At 41.5% G+C, this 21,618-nt stretch overlaps 1 protein-coding gene across 1 annotated transcript in view; it reads right to left on the bottom strand.

Moving 5' to 3' along the window:
* Positions 1 to 21,357, bottom strand: part of INO80D (INO80 complex subunit D) — a 38,221-nt gene extending 16,864 nt beyond the window's left edge. Inside the window, exons 1-6 of the mRNA XM_067298788.1 lie at positions 20,736 to 21,357; positions 19,626 to 19,695; positions 11,417 to 11,512; positions 11,066 to 11,312; positions 4,718 to 5,466; positions 1,402 to 1,510 (exon numbers count right to left, since the gene is read on the bottom strand). Coding sequence (XP_067154889.1) covers positions 1,402 to 1,510; positions 4,718 to 5,466; positions 11,066 to 11,283 — 1,076 coding nt within the window. The 5' untranslated portion in view covers positions 11,284 to 11,312; positions 11,417 to 11,512; positions 19,626 to 19,695; positions 20,736 to 21,357. The remainder of the gene's footprint in view (positions 1 to 1,401; positions 1,511 to 4,717; positions 5,467 to 11,065; positions 11,313 to 11,416; positions 11,513 to 19,625; positions 19,696 to 20,735) is intronic.
* Between the last annotated feature and the right edge of the window lie 261 nt (positions 21,358 to 21,618).

Genomic DNA, 21,618 nt, shown 5'->3' on the forward strand with positions numbered 1-21,618 from the left:
CACATTTTCCTACCATGCGGAGAGAAAACATCAATTCTCTCTACTCTCCCAAAACATTTTAGTTTAAAAGTTACCTTTTAAGTAAAACCAATGTTCATGAAAGTTCACTACTCTGACTGCTGATTGCCTAAAACCAATGGTCTTTCAGAGCTGACAAAAACAAACGCCCTTCCTTTTTAAAAGGAAAAATAAATGTCTGCGCACTGCTACTAAGCTTTAATTTACTGAAGTCTTCAGTATTTATTATTTTGGTGTCTGTCCTCTTGACAGAGATACAAGTCTGCTGTTCACCTTGTAGACAACGTTTAAAGATGGTAAGAAGTTCTGGCAAGTTTCAGAATTTCAATTTGTTATTCTGTGATATTTAAAGATTATATGAATACGAGAGAGTTGTAGTATCAAAAAGCCTAGTTGCACAGCAAAAGGGAATTCTATCATAGAAACCACAATCAAACCTTACTGAGACCCCAAACTTCCTTTTGTGATAAACATGCCTCAACATCTTTTCTTGTGGTTTAAACTTCAATGTTGTTACAATACTATGTTTTGCACCTTAAAATTTACATTAATAGAGACACATATTATCATACCCTGTTGTGAGTTCACAGATTCAAGGCTTATCAGTATATATAAATTTATATGTGTGTGTGTGTGTGTGTGTGTGTGTGTGTGTTTTTATATATATACACACCCTGATATCGGTATCTCTCTGTATGTGTGTGTATACATTTATATATATATACACACACACACACACACACACACATATATACACACACACTGTAAGCCTTTCTGCACCAGCAGCAGATATCCACCATGTTTATCCCCTTCGATCAGATCACTTCAATCCAATGCTCCCAACTATTTGACAGAGGTTTACTCAACACTTCTTAATTATTAAAAGAAATACCATAATCTTAAAAAAAAAAAAGGAATGCATTAAAACAAACATCCAGCACAAGCACATTTATCATAAAGATTAATGAGTAAAATGCAGTAAGCTTACTAATAAGCTTATTTACAAATAGTAGTAAAGAAAAAACAAGAGTAACTCCCTTCATTTCGTTCCAATTTAGGAAGTATCGCTATCCAGCTAGGCACCCAAGTTCATGAATAAATCCCACTAAACTCAATCATATTTAGGCAAATAAGCTTAAATTCTTTCCTGATGCATCCTTCTGATAGCAGACTGCACAAAGGGTTCCATGTTAGGTGGAAACTGGGACAGAAGGCGGAAAGCTGTTTCATAGCTCTTACAAACAAACGAGTTCAAACAATCCTTTGTTTCAGCAAAGCACTTAAACAAGTGCTTAATTTCCACTGACTCCACTTGAAGTAAAGCTCGCATTTACGTGATTTATTGCATCAAGGCCAATACAAATACTAAAGAATCGTACTCACTCGTGTCTTTCATAGCTGAGGGTCTCTCGGATAGACCATGCAACCTGGTAAGGGGAGGTTTGCTCTGAATCCTCCAACTCTTCTCCACTGTCTTCAGACCAATCCAGCCCTGAGGGAATTGAAAACATGAAAGCTGGATGAAAGTCTATTCACCTCTCATAAATCTCTGAGCAACCTATGGCACTACAGACAAATAGTCTTTGCTTATTCTGAGCCTGTGTAGTATAGTTGCAAGCATAATTATGTTTGATTAAATCATATAACACACTCATCTACCCAGAAAAGTTATGGTAACAGCTTCATTATTGTGTGCAAATAGTCTGCACCGCTTTTTTTCAGTTTTCCTTTTTAACATTTTTATTGGCCTCTATCTATAAACAATGAAAGCAAAATCACCAGCTTTCCTACCTACAGGAAATACTACAGCTTTCATACTAAGCACATGAAGTCTTTAAAGACGAGATAAGAGAGAGGTCCCTGCCATGAAGAACTGACTGCCTGGTAATTTTTAACACTATGTGATCTAAATAGGTCACATAACTCCACTTTCATTTTTGTTCACATTCTAACCCCTGTGCTCCTGCTGCCAAAACACAGGGAGATTAGGAAAACCATAAGAGAGAGCATCACGGACAGAGATGGTTACGCAGCTACACAGGATGTTCCTCTGCTCAGTCTTTGTAATTGCTGGCCAAATGCATAAAATAGCATGAGAAGAGAGGTAGGAAAAGAGATGCAAATAGTCATGCACTTGTATTAAGCAGCGTGCTTTCCCTTAATGACAATGCAGGAGGATCAACTCATTGTAGGCACCAGTAGCCTCAGATATCAGATTGAACAGGACAGCTAAGCAGGTCCAGGAAGTTCTCAGGTGGAACATTTCAGCAGGGGCATCATCCTTTGCAGTTTTTCCTATTCTCCCTCCCACATCCAGTGGTATTCTTGTTAATCCCTTGCAGCAGGAGGGAAGAAAAAAAAAAATGCAGCCACATTTATAAGCCAGCACTGTTTTTTTTGTTACTTCCTCATGTGCTCCTTAAAAATGGAGCAGCAGTTGGGACAGAGTTAGGGAACATTTTGTTTTTACTAAAAAATAAAACATGTATATCCGAGATGACTCTGAAGTCAGATGTTCAGAATTTCAGAAATGCATCAGTATTTGGGCACCTACTTTAAGAGTTAGAAACAAACACCGATTTGAAATACAGTTATAAGGAGCACTTTCATGATTTAGGAGCAACACTTAAAATATTAAGCAAAAACATCAGAAACCCTATTTTTCACGAACATCAGCAACATTCTGAAAATACAATTCTTACTATCTAGTTTTAAGATATGCATTTGAAGTAAATTAAAATATCTTAAGACATTTGATAAAATGCCGGAAATATACTTTCAGCTTAAATGTTTTTCACTGTCCCCACTTCAATAATGGAAAGAAGAAATAACTTAATCATTGGACAGAGACACATGCACAGTGGACACTATGTAACAAACTATTTATCCAAAGTTTAAAAACAAAGTCAGAGGTTGGGGTTTTTCTCTTCCAATGGACACTGGGGAAATAAAGGAATAAAATTAATCCAGATTCAGCTCTACTCACACTGAAGATTGCAGTTACACAAATATCATATTACATAGTTCTAACGGAAAGTGCGCTTAAAACCAAGTGCATCTTTTTAAAGATTCTGTGCAGTTATCTCTAGTACTACTCTATTGTTAAACAGAAATCCTAAAATTTTCTCAACTGGCATAACCAGGCTTTAATATTAAGCCACATTATGAATAAATAACAAATACATTTTCTACACTGACATAATTAATAAGTGAATGCTGTTAATGTGCCAAATATAAAATATTCTAAGTGTATACAATCATTTTCAAATTTATTCTAGTATTTGTACAATTGTACATTAATAGGTCTAATCATTTTTCTAAACTATGCCACTTTAGGAAACATATACTCTGCAGAGCTAACACCACCTGGGAATGTAAAAGATTAAACATAGAAAGCGACCTCTCAAAAGGCAAGTCACTTCTTAACCTATTTGGGACTGTGACACTTGGAAATGACTCTGGAGTTGCTATTCCTTAGAAAAACTGCATTATATATAGGACCAAACAGGATTTCTGCGGAACCATGTCCTTCAAAGACATGCTGTGGGATGCTAATTATCTTCTGAACAAATAGTCAAATTATCCCATGAGTGCCAAAAGGCAAAACTTAATAGCAAATTTAAAAAAGAGTTAATTGAAATAGCAAAAATTACAGATGCTTGTGATTAAATAAGATGTTGTGTAAAGAACTTCCAGATTTATTTGAGGTCTCTTTAATGAAAAAAAAAATAAAATCAAAACCAGTATTCCTGTTCTAATAGACCACACTGACTTCTGCTTCCCTAACTTTCTGCTCAGTATTATAACTGCTAGAAAATTATAATCTAAAACTAAACAGAAAAATACGGCAACTCTGGAGATTAGGGGTGACAACAAGGACAGCTAGATGTTTCTAAATCTATATTCATAATCAGACACATAAGCTGCAGGGTCAACTGCCTTTTTAAAACTTCATAGAGTACTATTCCCATAGCAGCAAGTCAGTAATATTTATTTACACTTTCAGAAGTGGCAATAATTGATTATTATGGTTTCTAGATAGTAAGTAAGGAGGAAGCTATTTCTGGACTAGTATGTGGACAAGGCTCTGCCTCTCCAATTAGCTCCTATAATGGCACTGCCATCCTGTGTGGCGCAGGATGGGCCTCACATCACTTTTCTTTCATTCACCCATGTTCTGTGCACAGACAGGCCCACTCTGGAAAAATCCTCCTCTTCTCCAAATTTCCTAATCAAGTCACCTGGAAATCTGGATATGCACAGAATGATGAGCCAAATTTCCAAATTTTTACTTGGACTCATTTTGTAATCCACACTTGTCACATATTAAATATTCAGTCTAACCTTGTCACTCACATAGGTACAGGCGGCGCAGCCTTTACCAACTCAAGTTGCAAACCTTCTGTATGATGTCTGCATCATACAAGCAACGTTTTCACCACTGCAGTCTGACTTCTCAAATGGTTAATGGCACATTAAGAAGAATATGCAACAAAAATGCCATAAACTGTTGTGTGATGGGTATAGGCATTCCCTTCATAGAGAAGAGGGCTAAAGAAAGCACTAGTTACCTAGTTTGGGGTTACTTGGAGAGGACCATGCAGGAATGCAGGACAGGACTAGTAAGATACTGTCTTGCTGTCCTGAAACCAAACAATAAAAGGAGGGGGGAAAGGCAGCGTGTTTGTTATCTACCCACCTAAGTGTGGAAACAGATCAGTGTCCAGCTGCTGTTTTCGAGTGCACAGTTTCACCAGTCTCTGTAGCCGGCTCATGCAGGACGAGTGCGGAGAGAAGGCTGTGGCTTTCATTAGGACCCGATCAGTCCTTGGAGGGTCCGTGACAGGAGCCCTAGCGGGTGGCAGGAGAGGCAGAGGTCTCTTGTTAGACAACTGCCTGGCTTGTGCTATAGTGTGTGTGGTGGGTGCCACTCCCTGCATTGGTAGGCTGGTGTTCGGAGGTTGAGGTGACTTGCAGACGACGCCCTGCGGTAGCCCTGTTGGCTTTAATGAAGCTGATGAAGGTGGCAGATGGGAGTGCTGCTGCTGCAGAGGCTGCTGCTGCAAAGGTGCAGGAAGGGGGCTAAAGTGCTCTTGGCGAACTTTTAAAATCTCTGTCTCTCTCTGGCGCTGCCGGTTTTGAGCCAACTTGCTCTGCAACTTTTTCCTCACTGTTGCCCCTTTCTTCAGGTCATCATCCTCCTCGTTGAAAGCAAAGGGGTCTTCTAATTCTGCCTCCAGGTAGTGGAGAGGAAGCCTAGCCCCTGGCGGGGAGAGGGACATCCCATCCAGTCCATTGGGCATCTTCAAGGCCAGGGTGGGCACTGTCAGACTGAAGGCCATAGCATCCATCTGATGCCTGACCTTTACCTCCTCTATGGGATCATTCTTCTTCTTCCTCTCCTTTTTCGGTATGAAGCCAAGTACCTGCAGGTGGCTGTTGCAGTACCTTTGAAAAGTAAAAACAGTAGATTCTTAACTCAGTTCTTGTAGGCTAAATGTGAAGAAAACAGGTATCACAAAAGGGAAACCTACATATGCCCATCTCATGAGAAATTAGATCAAAACACAAGAGGTTTTATAAAAAGAGTACACAACTGCATCTAATACAACAGATAATTATTGTGTTCCCAACCTATAACAGAAAGCAAAAACTTACACAAATGACAATTTGTAATCTCAAGATATAAAACTCCTCACAAGGTATTCACAGGAGATTCACACACTGCCATTCAAAATATTTACTCTCTAACAGGGTAAATATTCACAAAATAAAGTAAACAAAACAAATAGGACTGATACATGAAACAGTAGGAACTCAAGCCATTAACTCTGATCATACAGAACCATTTCAAAAGCTCCCAAAGAAAAAATACCCTGAAGACCGCTTCCTTTCATTTGGCTGTTCTTTCACTGGAAAGAGTTAGCATATTCATCAAAGCACATCTTTTTAACGTGACTTGTTGGAGTTGAAAGAAGATTCTTATAGGGACAATCTCACTATAGAGATACCTGCTGAGAAGGGCCACTATTTCCCTTTGATGAACAAGTAGCTTAAATGTTAAGTTCTGTTTTAATTGTTTAACATATATCCAAAAGATTAGCTGAATAGTCTTCAAATAAAAATCTAGTTTAAAAGAAATTCTCTGCTGCTGGAAAGCTTTTACACAATGCCATGAATACGTACACATACAAGCCACAAACACACATTTCAAGCTCTTCTAAAATAAAAAAGCTTTTAAAGTCATGTTATTAAAAAAAGCCATGGAAAGTGTGCCTTGCCTTTGCAGAATCACAGGCCTGCAGCTTACAAATGAAAACAAAGATTTGAGGAGAAGGTGACATCTACATCAAACAGCAGGGAAATATTCACGGATAAGGGTATATCCATGAAGGTATTCTTTAACATCTGATCAGTATGAATCTGAGAAAAGTTAGTTTTGCTGAACAAATGCAAATACATTTTAAAACGAAGTTATTCCTGATCTTCAGAGACACACCAGCAAAAAAGCCCAAACCTAGCCCTCAAAATAATGAGAAAGCTCAACACTTCAGAGTTCAGTGACTTTCAACTTCTTGTCCACACCCATGAAGGGAGCAATGTGTGAACTACTTCTAAAGGGCCCATAAAAGGTTTAAAAAAAAAAAAAAAAAGCAAATTCATATATGCAATTTAGCAATCTCCATATATGTAGTTTCTTGAGGGATATACACCCTTAGGGATTCACAAATCAAAAAAAAGGCTAAAAAACTGCTGCTACGTATTATTGTCTAAATACAACTTACCATAATGAAGAAATTAAGTAATGAATAAATCTAAATGAGGCAAGACAAATGCCAGCAATGCGTGGAGTTTTTACTGGAACATGCAAGAATTGATATATTGTAAAATACATACTGAGAGATGCACTTTTAAAAATTAAATGTTATAACTGGGGCTCAATAAAGCTTCCATTAAAGTCAATAGGACTAGTTGCATAACTAAAATTAAGCACATTCTTAATATTTTGCTTCAACAAGACTGAGATCAGTCAGAACAGCACTTTTAGTATGATAGAAAAAAAAACAAACAGACAAAACTTAAACACAATCAAAACGTTTCTTTCTTTCCTAATTTCAGTAATAAGCTTTGTTCAGTTTGAATGCTTCCCTAATACTATTTATACCTTAAATATTGCCACTCTGTGCTTGTGCGTGAGCCAGCAGATAAAACTAGCTGGTCTGTTTTCATTGTGAAAACCAAGGAGAAAGCAAAAAAATAGGAAAGGTGAATAAACCTATGAAAAGGTAATTAGCTTGTAAACATTCTCTCAGTTTTAGGCTACTAAGTGGGTTTTTTTGTTGTTTTTTTGTTTGTTTGTTTGTTTGAACTCTGACAGCATCATTTTTATATGGCAGAGAGCAAAGCTTTGGCTCTTAAAACTGACAATATTGCAACACTGAAAGCTAATCTTACACAGGCAACACCTCTGGACACAAATCCACGGATGCCAGGCTGCAACATAATGAAAATATAGATCTCTTGCAGACTCCAGTATGCTGGATGAACCTATGCTTTAAGCTCTGAATATCAACCGCCTGCTCGCCAGCATAGAGGAGGCTGACACACCCTGGCCACTGGACTAAAAGGAGCAAGAAGAAACCGGGAAGAGCACTTAAGCCTTCTCTGGGAGGCTCCACATATCATCAATTCAGGCTAGGCATAATTTATTAGCACCAATTCAACCTTGGCATTGCCAGGCTCTAGCTGGTCCCACACAGAGCCAGTCAGGCACCCGCGCGCTGCATTTCCCAGTCCTTTAGGTTTCACAATGGCTTTTTAGTTGGCCCTGGCCCAAACTGGCTCTGACTTTATGCAGCGCTGCAGATCCTGGTGCAGACATTAACCGGCTCTGCTGGAACCAGGCTATATCCAGCTGAGTTGAGGCAATAAACTCTTTGGATTGGAGGTAATGCTAGGGAAGCCATTAGTAGTTTATGCTCCATAAAAGACAGATTAAACAGCTTCTAGACTGGAATAGCACCTGGAAGTAGCCCAGTCCCTTTCACAGGGCCCTGAGCATGAAACCTGCTAGGTCGAAGCTGGCCCTGTGCAGAGCCAAATCCGAGGCGTCTGTCTCGGTGGCACAATTTGTCATTTGTATAACCTGCTTGGGAGTTATGCTCAGCTGCGACAAGTTATTCTCGGCATGAGTTATTCTCACACTGAGTTCCTAATACAGTTTCTTCCCTCTTCTTTACTCAGTGCCAAAGGCATTTATTTATTCTGGTGCAGGTGAGATCAAATGCGGTCAACACATATGTTAAGAGGGGTGGGTTGATCTCCACTAAAACTACCATAACATGAAGCACACAGAAGCTGATGGGCTCCAAAAGCTTCAGCTGGACAATTTTCCACATCCCTGGCAGGGCAAGAACCGAGACAGTGAGGTTTTCCACCTATATCTAAACTCTGCTTCACAGTACAGCCAAGGCTAGTATTGAGTTCTGACACTTATTTAAAGGCAGATCTAATTAAACTGGAGAGTATCTTGCATATCAACAAAGGATTTGCAAACTGTCTTGAAAGAAGAGAATTAGAGGTAAAATGGTAAGTGTTTAGCTAAATTATAATAACAATATGATTAAAAATCTAATTGAACTTCATTATCTATTTGTGTATTTGGACAAAAAAGAATTAGAAGATGTATTCAAGAGGAATCACAGATATATATAACCCATGTCTGTATCCAGTATATATTCTTTAAAAACCAAAACAGTGAATAGAGAAACTACACTTCAGATAAGATAATGAAGCCACAGTCTATTAATAGATTTAATTTGAAGACTGTTAATGGTTAATAAGAAATTTAGTAGCATAACAGCATATTAACCAGTTTTGTGGCTGATGGCATCCTATCATTTGTATGGGGTCAAGGGATAATTTTTTTAATTATCCGTGGACAGATTATGAAGCTTTTGGCACATAATGCATATATCCTGTTAAGACATTTTATTTTTTATAATCTTAAAAAGTATTTAGGATGATAGCTGTCAGAGCATCATACAGCCTGCTTCTGATCACATACAGTTACATGTCTAAAACTGTAGCAAAATGACCATCTGATGGTAATTTTGTACACAGAAAATTGAAAGCTACAAGTGAAGAAATGAGACATAGCAAACATCTTTGTATTGAACCAAGTGTGAAAAAAAGTCTCCTAAGAAACAGATAGAGGCTTGCCTGCCAAAAAAAAATTGTTCAGAGTGGGCACAGGGCTTATCACTAGCATTCATTAAATGTTATTGTTAAAACTAAGCTCTATCCTGAGAAGCAGACTTTTAAAATATTCTTTCAACCTATCACATCCTCTCATTTGAAATTAAAAGTTTATTCTCTCCTTCAGACACCTGCTGTCCTCTTCAAGTACTGTAATGTGACACCCGACATGCAGTTGAATTATTCTAATATAACATACACCAGATGTCATGACCACACTTCAGTATATTCATTTTGATTTTTCTCAAGTTAAAGTGTGAACTCAATTCAAGGCGTAAAGAAAAATATCAAATTCCATGGGAACATACGAGATCTAAGAAATGTCATTAAGTGATATTATTTCTATTGTTTTTAAGTATGACCACTGCATAAACAGCAACTCTGTCTCAATCAGCTCTCGCATCTGAAATTACAGCATATCATTTGCTCTAACAATTTCTATGATCATTTTTTGCTAGCTTATTTCTAAACTGCCTCAACTGTACAGTAGCAAAGACACAGTCACTGCCTGTCAAATTACAGCTTAAAGTTATTCATCTTGTGCCATTTGAGCATTTGCCCTACAGCTTTTGACAAACATTCATGTTTTTTTCCTCACTTCATCAGTCTCCTCAACTGAAATGGCAGGTGAAATGCAAGTTAATTTAGAGCACAGTCCAACTGTTATTTCAGACAAGAGAGGGAGCTGTGAGCCGAGAAGGAAGTTACATGTAGGGCACACTGGGAACACTGCTAATAATGTGAAAGGTTAGTGAATGGCAGCTAATAATGTGAAAGGTCAGTGAATAGTGGTTTGATTCTTTTTGGGCATATTTTGTTTATATTTTAGGTTGGAAAAAAAGTTATGGTTTGTAACAGAACAAGCCTCAGACAGTTAACAAACACATTAATCAAATACTGTCTTACTGACAAAACCTGTAGCGGTGACCCTGAAAAATTAAAGTCACATATACCTGGCAGCCAAGATTAGTCAAATTCTGCTATTTCACTCCAAGCAACATCCATGTGACTGGTGTTCAAAAAGCCTTAAGGAGCAAGGAAGAATGGCCTTGCGGTTATGGTATGGGCTGGAATTGAGGAAATCTGGTTTGAATTCCCAGTTCTCCAAAGGCTTCGAGTTTAATCTCTTGCGAGCCATTGAATAACCCAGGCACCTCAGGCATCTTCATTTGGGTATGGATGGGAAGAGGAAGGGAGGCAGTAAAGAAGAAAGGGAGGCAATAGCACTTTCCTAGCTGGCTGATCTGTTATCAAGTAATATTTATTTTATTGCAGTAATACAACACCACAGATCAGTACCAAACCAAGTAAAAACCACTGAATTGTAACGCCAGCTTCATCCCTACGTGTCACCACTCCCTAAGCGCAGAGGGTATGCATTTCCAACTGTTTGTCCTGCAAAAGTAGATGGAAGTGTGCTTTTGGCACAGTTGGCCAAACAAGCAGGCACTTTGAAGAGCATGTACTATGAGTGACAGAGTAAATTAATTAGAGAAGCAGGTACAGTGCAGCAGGTTTGATCCACAGTTTACAGTGAATTTTAGAAAGCAATGAATCTTGAAAGCTTCCTTGAGAGTAAGTTACTGTCCCCTTTCTGGGTACTTGACTCCCCACAGAAAACAAAATACAGTTTATTAGTCTTAAAACAAAACCCTCAAAGAAACATCCTGGAATTCAATCTACTCAGGCCAGCTCCTCCCTCACCCTGGAGCCAGGCAGCACCTCAAAAGGAAACCCATGCCTGTGTCCCAGCTACCTCCCACTTTGCAGAGGGGCGACCACAACTCACCTACGGTCCTCCGATTTGGGGATGGGGTTGGTGCAGCGTTGGCTGTTATACTTGGCCACATATTCACATTGCTTGAAGGGGGCAGTCTTGTCCTCCAGAACGTGTCTGATACAGAAGGCGTAGCCGTTAAGTCGCCTCTGCTTGCACAGTTTGGGGCTATATGAGCACAAGGGCTTATTGTCAACCTCAGAGAAGTGTATGTGTTTGCCTTCATACATCACGTGACTCTATTCCTTGTGAACATCAGCTGAAAGAACCAAAATATTAAGATAAATCACATAAGGAAAAAAAAAAGCACATTCAGTTCTAGACTGTTTCATTTTGGTGGGAAAGAGGGACTCTAAACAATACCTGATTTTAAATCTTCTGTACCATATCAATGTTAAGAGAGAGCCCCAAGGACACCAGTATCCTGAAATGATGACGAATCAAGATGAAGCAGATTGTCTAAGGAAAATATCAAAAAGGTCAAAGTCAGTTGAGACAAAATAGATAAGAGCATACTGCTTACTATGTGGCCAGCTGTGACCACTTAACGTGTGGTTCAGCTAGCACCCGGTCAGCCAGATCCTCTAATGCAATAGCTTTCAACTAGCAGTCACAGATCTTTGAAAACTGAAAGGAAAAGAAGGGCGGGGAGGGGGGGAAGGAGGAGGAGTGTGTTGTCACCAGGCTTAAACCTGCGAAACAAAATTCCACCCATCTACTGGAAAACGATCAGGAGCTACAAACAGAAAAAAGGTTAAGCAGCAAATTAGATCACTTGCTTTCAGTCAAGTTGAATGTTGATGTACCATTAACCCATGTGATTGCGGGGACATTTTCCTTCAAATATCTTTGCATAAAAAAATGATTATCCTTGCTCTGCAAAATTTTAATTTCATCAGGCAGCACAGGTCAGCTTTTCTTTAGCTGTCTTTACCACATCTGGTGAACAGTTTCCAGATCTTGTAGTTGCCCACAGCTTTTGCAGGCATCAATGAGCAGGCCTTCCCAAGGTCTGCATGAGTCTTCAGAGGTTTTCCAACCTTACTGTATTTATTTTAGGGAAATTCAGGCATTACTAATGCCAGAGGCAGTACTCTCATTGACCCCAGGAGGGCTGAAATGTCATTTCTGCAAGAGACTTTTTTTTTTTTTTTTTTTTGAATAAAACGGATTCCTATAGTGCAACAAAATAACAACCCATGGATTTATAAGCTGCTTCTTGGTTTCCCACCACTATGGAGCCTTTAGTAAGCATTTCCTTTTTTACCAAAGCAGCTTCCAGGAAAATTTAATAGTGCACATATTCTGCAGCTACTCTGCTACTCCCAACCTAGCCTGCAAAAGGCAGCTATTACTCAGAAAGGCCGTCCTGAAGTACTAGAACAAACTCTTTTGAACACAGTGTATTCAGTACTCAACTCAGTTTCGCCTAAGTTGTATTTCATATGTGTTATACAGCATGCAAAGGAGTGCATGTAGAGGTGATATTCAGAAAATATATAATAAATCAGAGGCATGTGACAAGTGTATTTACCACCTCTATTACCACCTCATCCAATTATTTTATCCTGAAGGCCCAAAACGGCAAGGAAAATATTGCAAGAAGTGAGCCCACAGACTTCATAGGCAAGATACAGTTTCCTCTTGTGAAGGAAGAAATCTTTCACCTCCGGCTGTATAAAAGCACCTTGAGAAAAATGACAAGTACTGCAACATTTGGGGATCTAGAAAAGCAGCTTTAAGTCACTAGGGTAAAACAAAGTGCCCTATCAAGCCTTTCTCAGCAAACCGCACAAACCAGGTATTTTCATTAGTGTATATCTAGATGCACAAGCAGAAGGACAGAAGACAGTACTTTAAATTTAAAAATACTCTTAGGAATTCACAGAATCACAGAATGGTTGAGGTTGGAAGGGACCTCTGGAGATCATCTAGTCCAACCCCCCTGCTCAAGCAGGGTTACCTAGAGCACATTGCACAGGATCACGTCCAGGCATGTTTTGAATATCTCCAGAGAAGGAGACGCCACAACCTCTCTGGGCAACCTCTTCCAGTGCTCTGTCACCCTCACAGTGAAAAAGTTTTTCCTCATGTTCAGATGGAAAATTATTGATGGAATTATTGAAATAGTTTTATATGTACATGTGCAGCATACAGAATGGGTGTTACACTACAAAATGCTACTGACTTAAATACAAGTGACCTAACTAATCATTTGACAATAGTGAGGATCATTTCATATTTCCTCTTTATACACACAGTTCCCTTTCCATGCACACACACAAGCACACACTCAGGGGCAGGGGCCTTGCACTTAATTTATGCCAGATAGCCAAAGCATAAGTACAGAGCATCTAATCCAGTTCCAATCACTCTTCCCAATTTCTCTCAATGCATGGAAGAGCACATACTATACACATTTGAAGCTAATAACTAGAATATGACCCTTCACAATGCATTACTTCTAAAATCTAAGAAGTTCATTGTTTTGTTGGCTGTGCTTTACCTTCAAAAATATGGAATGGAAACAGGGAACTGGCATCACTTTTTAAGTGTAGTGAGAACCAAACAATCCTTTCAGACACCTTTGTTAAGGCAGACATTGACGTACACTTCAATATTATCCAGCAATAATGTGAAGGAAAAGAAAATGGCATGGTGATGTGCCCAGTATACTTGAGAGTCACGACCCACATGTTTGAGAGATGGCCTCCTCCATTACTATGGTAGCAGAAATAATCAAATGCACCTTAACTAATTGCATCTCACATACAGAACAAAGTTGACAGAAAGTCCTTTGCTCTGGGATTTGTTTCTCTCAGTGGTTAACCAAAGCTTGTATTTGGTGACATACTGGACAAGATGAAAAACCTGAAAGAACAGGTGAATCTTGCAGAGGTGGGATGACCTGGGCGCTGCTCAGTATTTTTTTCTGTTTTATGTACCACCTTCTTTTAAGCTATTACTGTTATGCTTTGTAGAGTTCTTTTACTGATCAGTGACCTTCTCCTCCTTTGCACAACCCAGCAACGTTTCTTTTCTGAAGGTTATGAAGCAACAAGCCAAAGAAAGAGAGTTCTTCAGAACTCTTCCAAAGTAAATAGCAAGAAATACACTGCGCTATCTAGTGCTCCTCAGTCAGGTTTCTGTAAGGAAACTACTCTGCCCTTCCCAGCCACTACAATCCCAGATTTATTCTTGTGCCCCTAGTCTTATTTTTGGATTTAACTTGTAATTTTAAGTCTTATTTTTGTGTTTAACTTGACTGTGTCAAGGCTGGCACAGCATTTTCCTTCTCATTCTTCTGAAAGATACAGGGCACAGGGCATGCTATGTGAAATATTTAAGCAAAAATACTGACAACATTCCTCAAGAAAGCCAGTGAGCTTGAACATGATTTTTTGAGTCTACATATACACTAAGAGAAGTTCATATAAATATAATCATGTTAAAAATCCTGATAGGAATTGATCAGTGCAACTACAGAGCAATGAACAAAAAGAAAGCTAATAAACCCAGCTGTCAGTCTTTATACAAAAACAAAACAAAACAAAAAAACAAAAAACCTACAGCAACTCTCTCAATCTTGCAATTAAATCTTTACTGATATACTCCTGCATAGAGCCCCTGAAAGGCAGTGGCACTATATGGATACACTCCAAGATCAGAGACTAAAGTTGTACTATATCTAAAAAGAGCCTTTTCTTTTTACTTTCATACCATATATACATTACAAGGACTTTTTACTCTGTTGATTCCGATTTAACCTGAACTAGTATTTTATTTTGCACAAAATATACAGGCATTCTTAACAGAGCTTTTTGCTGCTATCTAAAAAGTAGCACAGCACTGGAATAGGCACATGCCATTTATCTGAAAAGAACTGAAACTACACTTAGCTAAATAGTGGGTGGGGGAGAAATTATTTTTGTCCCACAGGATTCAGTAAGAGATGACGGAAACATGGACTTCCCCTGGAAAAAATCAAATGCTTAAGCAGCTGCGCTTTACTGCAAAAATATCAGGGTACAAAACCTCTGGAAGTTGTTCCAAGGTTTGCAGTTATACTCTACACTGAGGCTGTAGAAAGATTCAACACAAACAGAATTTGCATCTGCATATGCTCAGACTGGCTTTAGCCACAACCCATGAATGAGGAGCAAGAGGCTGCTTCTTAAGGAGCCTACATGCTTCTTAAACAACTGCTTCTAAATAAAAGATTTTGAGATAGTCAGAAGCAACAGGGCGAAGAGCAGAAGAGAGCCCAGAAATCTGTGCCATTGCCAGCTGATGTAGGACATGACTGAGCTTTACAAAATCATAAAGGTAGGGGATAAGGTAAATACGGAAATGTCACGTACCAAATCACACAACTCTAGAAATAGCGGTGCTCAATGAAGCTAGTAAGAGATTGATTTAAAACATTAAAAAAAAAAAGTACTTTTTTTCAGATCAGGTAGTGAATTTCTAGAACTTGCTACCACAGAAGGTTGTGGAAGCAGATAGTAACAGCAGGTTCAAAAAGGCATTAGAAAAGGTCATAGGCAATGGGGACAAACAGATATTAAAAGAAGTGGGCAGTGATGCACCTGCTAGAATGCCTAATTTAACAAATAGGGGTGCTGAAAGAGCAAGAGCTCTAGGAAGAACACTAGGAAGTGCCCAGGCTTTCGTGTTCTCCTTCAATATCATCTCTTATTCCCCCTGCCCAAGACAGGGCACTAGGCTGGACAGACCACTGACCCAGCAGGGCATTTCTTAGGTTCCTGTGAGGTCACCACTAACATCTGAAATTTGGGAACACATTCCTATCTTCCCTTCTCCCATTTTTTACTCCTGAAAGGATGACTGGAACAAGACCTCCTTCCTCTGGTAAAAATCCTGTCTGGGCATGTGAAGAACAGCAAACTTAGCATCCTAGCAAGGATGCGTAGCCAGGACAGGCAGGACAGAGAGCAAAGCCACTCTTCACGGCATAATCACATAGGGCAGCATCGCTTCTCCTGCAGACTGTGGCCACTGGTGGTCCGTGAGACAACAGAAGGTGGTTTGCAAAATGATGGTAAAAAGAGAAATAAAACACCTAAATGCACACACCTGCGCAGCTGTCAGTGCCTGCTGTCAGGCATAGGAAGAAGCCAGCTCCCAGCTGCTTTTAGGACCCATGAGCAGGCAGAGTCAGCTCCCTTGCAGCGCACTTCAACTCAAAGACAACAACGCTGCAGCTCTGCACTCCATGCAACCCCTCCCAAAATAGTTAAGCAGTCCTTCAGAAAGGTCGAGAAATGTTGCTGTAGCAAACTTTATGGGGAAATCTTTGCTAGATCATACTGAGTGTCAGCGTTATATTACGCAGAAATTTGGTACCTGACGTCTTCTGTAGTCTACAGAGAAGTCGATGGCCCAGTCACTATTAGAAAGCCCAATGCATTGTAGCCCAAAAACCCAATCAGCAATTCTGAGAAAACACTGTGCTGAAAATATCATAATATTTTAAACTATGTGATTAGATACATTTAAAAATGTATGCCTGGAATTTGACATTCAAGGCAAGCGAGACCCTTTTAGGCAATGGAATGCCCAAATGCATTGTAAATTGCATTGCAATTATCTGTCAGTGGTTAAAAGATGTATAATTAAGAGGACTGAGCTTACAGGTTCACACACTGCATCCAAACACAAGCCACCACTAAAGAGGTCTTAAATGTGTTGTTTTGTATTTTCTAATATTAGTGCAGATTCGATGTTATATTGCTTGGTGTGTTCATGGCATCTCACAGACAAGGTACAATCACCTACACGTTTCCAAAAGCATCAACTTGGGGGTAGAACAGGAACATGGATCTCTAAGAATCTCAGCTTATCCATAAACTCAAATAGCTTAAACAGTAGTTTTGTTGACTCCTCCATTTGACCAGGAGAAAAAAAAATCCCTGAATTCTCACTGCCCGGCCCTTTTGCTGAGACTAACAGTAAATTCATAGATTTTAAGATGTTTGGGCAACATGGAATTTAATCCACTCAGACCTGGACAGGGACCATAAAAATCATTGCAAAAGATACATTTAAAGACACCTTACAGTAATAGCCTTCAGTCAGTATTAGTACAAACTATATTAGAGAGAAAGCAAAAATATTCCATTTCTTTCTATTTCATACTTTGAGACTTTAGGCAACTAGTCCCTGTCTGGGAAGCGTTCTGTTCTATCAAGAGTAGCTATACCACATCTAATTGTGGTCGGCATCAACACCACAAAGTTGTAACTTCTGTCCCTGTTCTGCGATCTAATAATAAGTTTGGCTTATTTCTGGTCATTCATCAGCTCAGTTCTCTGCTATGCTCAGCTACCAAACCAAGCCTACTATAATTCTGGAAACAAAACAGAACCATTTTATTAGTAAAACCATCCAATTTGGGACAGAAAACACTAAGAGGCTACCAAAGTCAACTACAAGAGTTACTGTTGGGAACAACGTCACTAACGAGAGCACAGTCCTTACCCAGGAAGGTCTCCAAAGAGCCCTGCACAAGCCAAGGCACCGCGCACACGCTGAAGTACCCAGACAGAAGATCTAATGGCAGGATGAAGGCACTTAATGATACATAAGGGCTAATCATTTTTAACTACTCTCTGGAATCATATTTTTGGACTACTGTTTTCATATGTTAAAATCTACCTAGGAAAACAGAAGCAGCAACATTGTCCTCATTCTGCCTTTTTAACAAGCTTATTACTTCAAATCTGCAAAAAGGCAGTGTGTATTGAATAAGGGTGTGCAATATATTAAGAGAAAAACAGTAGTACCTTTTAGGCAATAGTGACAATAAAAATTATGCTTCAGAATATAATGCAATAAATACAGAATTAAAATTAAGTATTATTCCTAATAATAGTGGCATATAGACTTGTAACAAGCTTCAATCGGCAGGAAAAAAACATAACTGTGGGGTGTGGGGGGGCGACTTTTTGTTCCAAAAATGAAAAATTTCTTCTTTTTGTTTTCCTACATAAAATGAATTTAAGCTGGAATTTTAATTTCAACTAATTCATTCATCTGGTAAATAGTGCCTTAAGGCAGGATGAAGACAGCCCAAAGTCTAAAAAGCAATAACCATTTAAGATGCTAGGAATTTTTAAAACTTCAAACGATTTTTAAAGAGAGATGTTCAGTGGGAAGGTTCATAACTGAAAACTGTAGCTAAGAGTACATTGCCTTAGATTTCAATAAGATCATTTCCTAAAGATGGCTGTTCATGAGTTAAGGTTCAAGACCAGTTCTGTATTTTTAGAAATCTTTGGAACAAGGATTTCTCTATTTGAACTCAAGTTGTAAGGCCCCAGTCCTGCAACTGCATCCACACGGGCAGATTCTCATGCCTGCACAGAACCACACTTATTTCAACATACATTTATATCTATATATGTCTATATTGATATATATAAACAAGTCCAGGTTTTGCCAGGGCAAATGGGGCTGCAGAAAAAGCCCTTCAGAAGCAGCAGTAAGTGGAACATGTAGGCCGCTGCAACATCACAGAAATGCACTTTAAAAATGTTATCTCAAAATATCAAAACCAAGACCCAGGGAGAAAGCAGAGGCTAAGAGCATACCACAGTATACTTTGTATCAGAACTTGAATGAAAAAAGCTATAAGTCTGTCTTTTATTTATTCAAATAACAGCTAACCTACATTTGCACATGAGGTTAAACAAAATACCTTAGTCTTAGTTTTAGTCCCAGTGCTGCAAAGACACACAACCTTATTTTCACACAATGCGGGAGTATTATTTGTGCTTCAGTGGGAATACTCAGTAAATAAAAAAGGAAAATAGAGCTCCTCACCGAGCAGCCTTTTAGCAGTTTTAAGCTATCAGAGTTTCAATATGGTATTACAATAAATTTGTACCTCCTGAAGATTTACTATCCTGTGAAAGCATGGTACATGCAACTCCATAGGACCAGGCCCTACGTATAATTCATTTACTCATCACAAAAATATGGAAATATCAAAGTAACTCCTACCAAAATTTTCAATTGCTTTCTGCAGATAATTTAGTTTTATGATTAATAAAGCTTGTTTTATATACGTATGTATCACAAACAAATCACACACGAGCCTGAGGATGGCTGTGAAAGCATCACTCTGAGAGCTTCACACACAAGGCCAGCGCTATCGCTTATCGGTCGGCACTGACACCTGGGCAGGGAGGGCTCAGCACGAAACACTGCCGCGACAGCGGTGCCAGTACAGGAGGACACTCAGCTCTAAGGGAATAATGCATGGCCCTGAGGTAGCCTTTTTTTTTTCCTTAAGTACAGCAGTTCTCAAAGATTGTCAACAGCCTTAAAATAAATCTTCATCACATGTTGTTAAGTAACAAAGTTAGAACTAACTATAGATCTCCGTATCTTAGTCGGATGGTGGAACACACAGCTTTAAGCTCAGCATTCCCAAAATTTCTTCGCGGTTGCCTACGGAGAGCAGCTAGCGTTTTAAGCTACAAGGCACGTTAGGGACCAGGGGCACCAAGTTATGCGTCTCTAACAGCAGCAGCCGGGGCTGTTTCACCTGTGCGGGGCGAAGGGTGGTGCCTGGGTTTCCAGTGGACTCGCTTCACAACTACCAGACGTTTCTTTCGCTGGAAAAAAAAAGGGGGGGGGGAGCTCGTTTCATTTTCAGTTCGGTGCAGCAGCACCGGGGAGGCCGCGGGGGTCCCCGGCGGGGCCGGGCCGGGCCAGGCCGCCCGGCGGGGCCGTACGCGGGGGTCGCGCCCCCCCCAGGGGCGCCCCGGTTTTGGGGGGCGCCCGCGGGCCTCGCGCCAGGCCCCGGCACGTGGAGGGGCGCGAGGGCGCCGCCGCCGCCGCCCCGCGGGGCCCAGCCCGCCCGCCCGGGGGCGCCGCCGCCCGCGCCCCGTTTTGGGGGGCTGCCCCCCCCCCAACGCGCACACACAGCGGGGCCCCTCTCGCCGCACCCCTCCAAAAGGGGAAAAAAAAGGGAAAAAAACAAAAGTTGCGAGGAGCGGGAACCCCGCCGCAGGCCGCGGCGGGGGGCGGCCCCCGGGCGGGCGGCGGCGCCGCGCCGGGCAGCGCACCCGAAAAACGCCACCGCCGCCAAACTTCGCAGGCCGCGGCCGGAGCGCGGCGCGGAGCGGAGCGGAGTGGGGCGCCCCGCGGGACCGCCTCCCCCCCGGCCCCGGCCGCCGCGGGCAGCCCCCCGCCGCCCGGCAGCGCCGCGCCGGCAGCGCGCCCCCCGCCCGGCCCCGGCCGCGGCCTCGGCCCCAGCCCCCGCGCGGCGCCCCCCGGCCCCCCGCGGGCGCGGAGCGGCGCGGCGCGGGGGCCCGGCGCGGCGGCGCGGCGCGGTTAGGCCGCGCGGCGCTGCGGCCTAGCTCCCCCCCGCCCCCGTTCTCCCCCGCCGCCCTTCACCTCGCGGGCAAAGGCGCCGCCGCGCCGCGCCCCGACCCTCCCGCTGGGCTCCGGCCGCCGCCGCGCCCCCGCTGCGGGGCTCCTCCCGGCGCCCGCCGGGCCGAAAACCCCCCCGGCTCCGCTCACCCCCCGCCGCGGCCTGCACCGCCCCGGCCGAGCCCCGGGCTCGCGTAGCCCGCCCGGCCGCCCACCCCCCGCCCCCCGCGCCGCCTGCCGCGCTACGCGAGCCCGGGGATGCAGGCCGGGCCTGGCTTACCTTTCCAGCTGCTTTTTTTTTCTCCTCTCTCTGCTCTCCCCCCTTTCCCTCTGTTGGGCTGACAGATCGGAGTTTCCTCCCCAGCAGAGGGACTGGGAATGGGCTCGGGCGCTGTGCTGAGGAGCTGCTGCCCCCCTGGCTCTGAGGAGATCCTGCTTTTCGCGGGGAGGAAGCTTTTGGGGGGCTCTTTATTATTTTAAAACTACAAAGTGCTCAGAGGGTAGGTGATTATTAAGGGGAATCCCTGAATATATTCTCCAGCAAAGAAGGCAGGGCTGCTGGGGCTGCTCGAGAAGAGAGCCAGCAGCCTCCTACAGCACCACTACAGGCACTGCGAGGACATAACATCAGAGAGCAGCTCCTCTGCCCTCCAAAACAACAACTTTCCTACCATCTTGGAGGTAGTAGAGAGGGAGAGAGAGAGGGAGGGAGGGGGGAAAAAAAAGTACAGAAGGTTTTTATAAAGTGTCAGTTCGGGGGAGGGAGCCAAGCGGCCAAAACCAGCATATTTTTTAGCATTTATGTAACTTCTTATTTTAAATAAAAATAAATCGCAGAGGTATGTGGCTGAAGAAATAATTTTCTTTATAACCAGTTAAGATCATCTTTCTGGAAAAAAAAATTAAAGGAGGTATGGTCAAAAATGTATTTTTAGTAACTTTGTTTTTCCGTAAAAATTATTATTATTATTAGTTTGCTGTAACTTATGAAACGTAAAGTTGATAACTTTTTTTTGTCTTTGGGTGATGGTTCTAAAAATTAATGTGAATATGTGGAAGTTGCTGTAACTTTTTTTTTGGTGCTCTTCTGAGTAGAACAGCTGAGATTGATGTGGGATAGTTTGGCAGAACTGTATCATTACCTTCTCTTTCTCTCTCTCAAG

This window comes from Apteryx mantelli, chromosome 6, assembly GCF_036417845.1.
Source record: "Apteryx mantelli isolate bAptMan1 chromosome 6, bAptMan1.hap1, whole genome shotgun sequence".
NCBI classification, from domain to species: Eukaryota; Metazoa; Chordata; class Aves; order Apterygiformes; family Apterygidae; genus Apteryx; species Apteryx mantelli.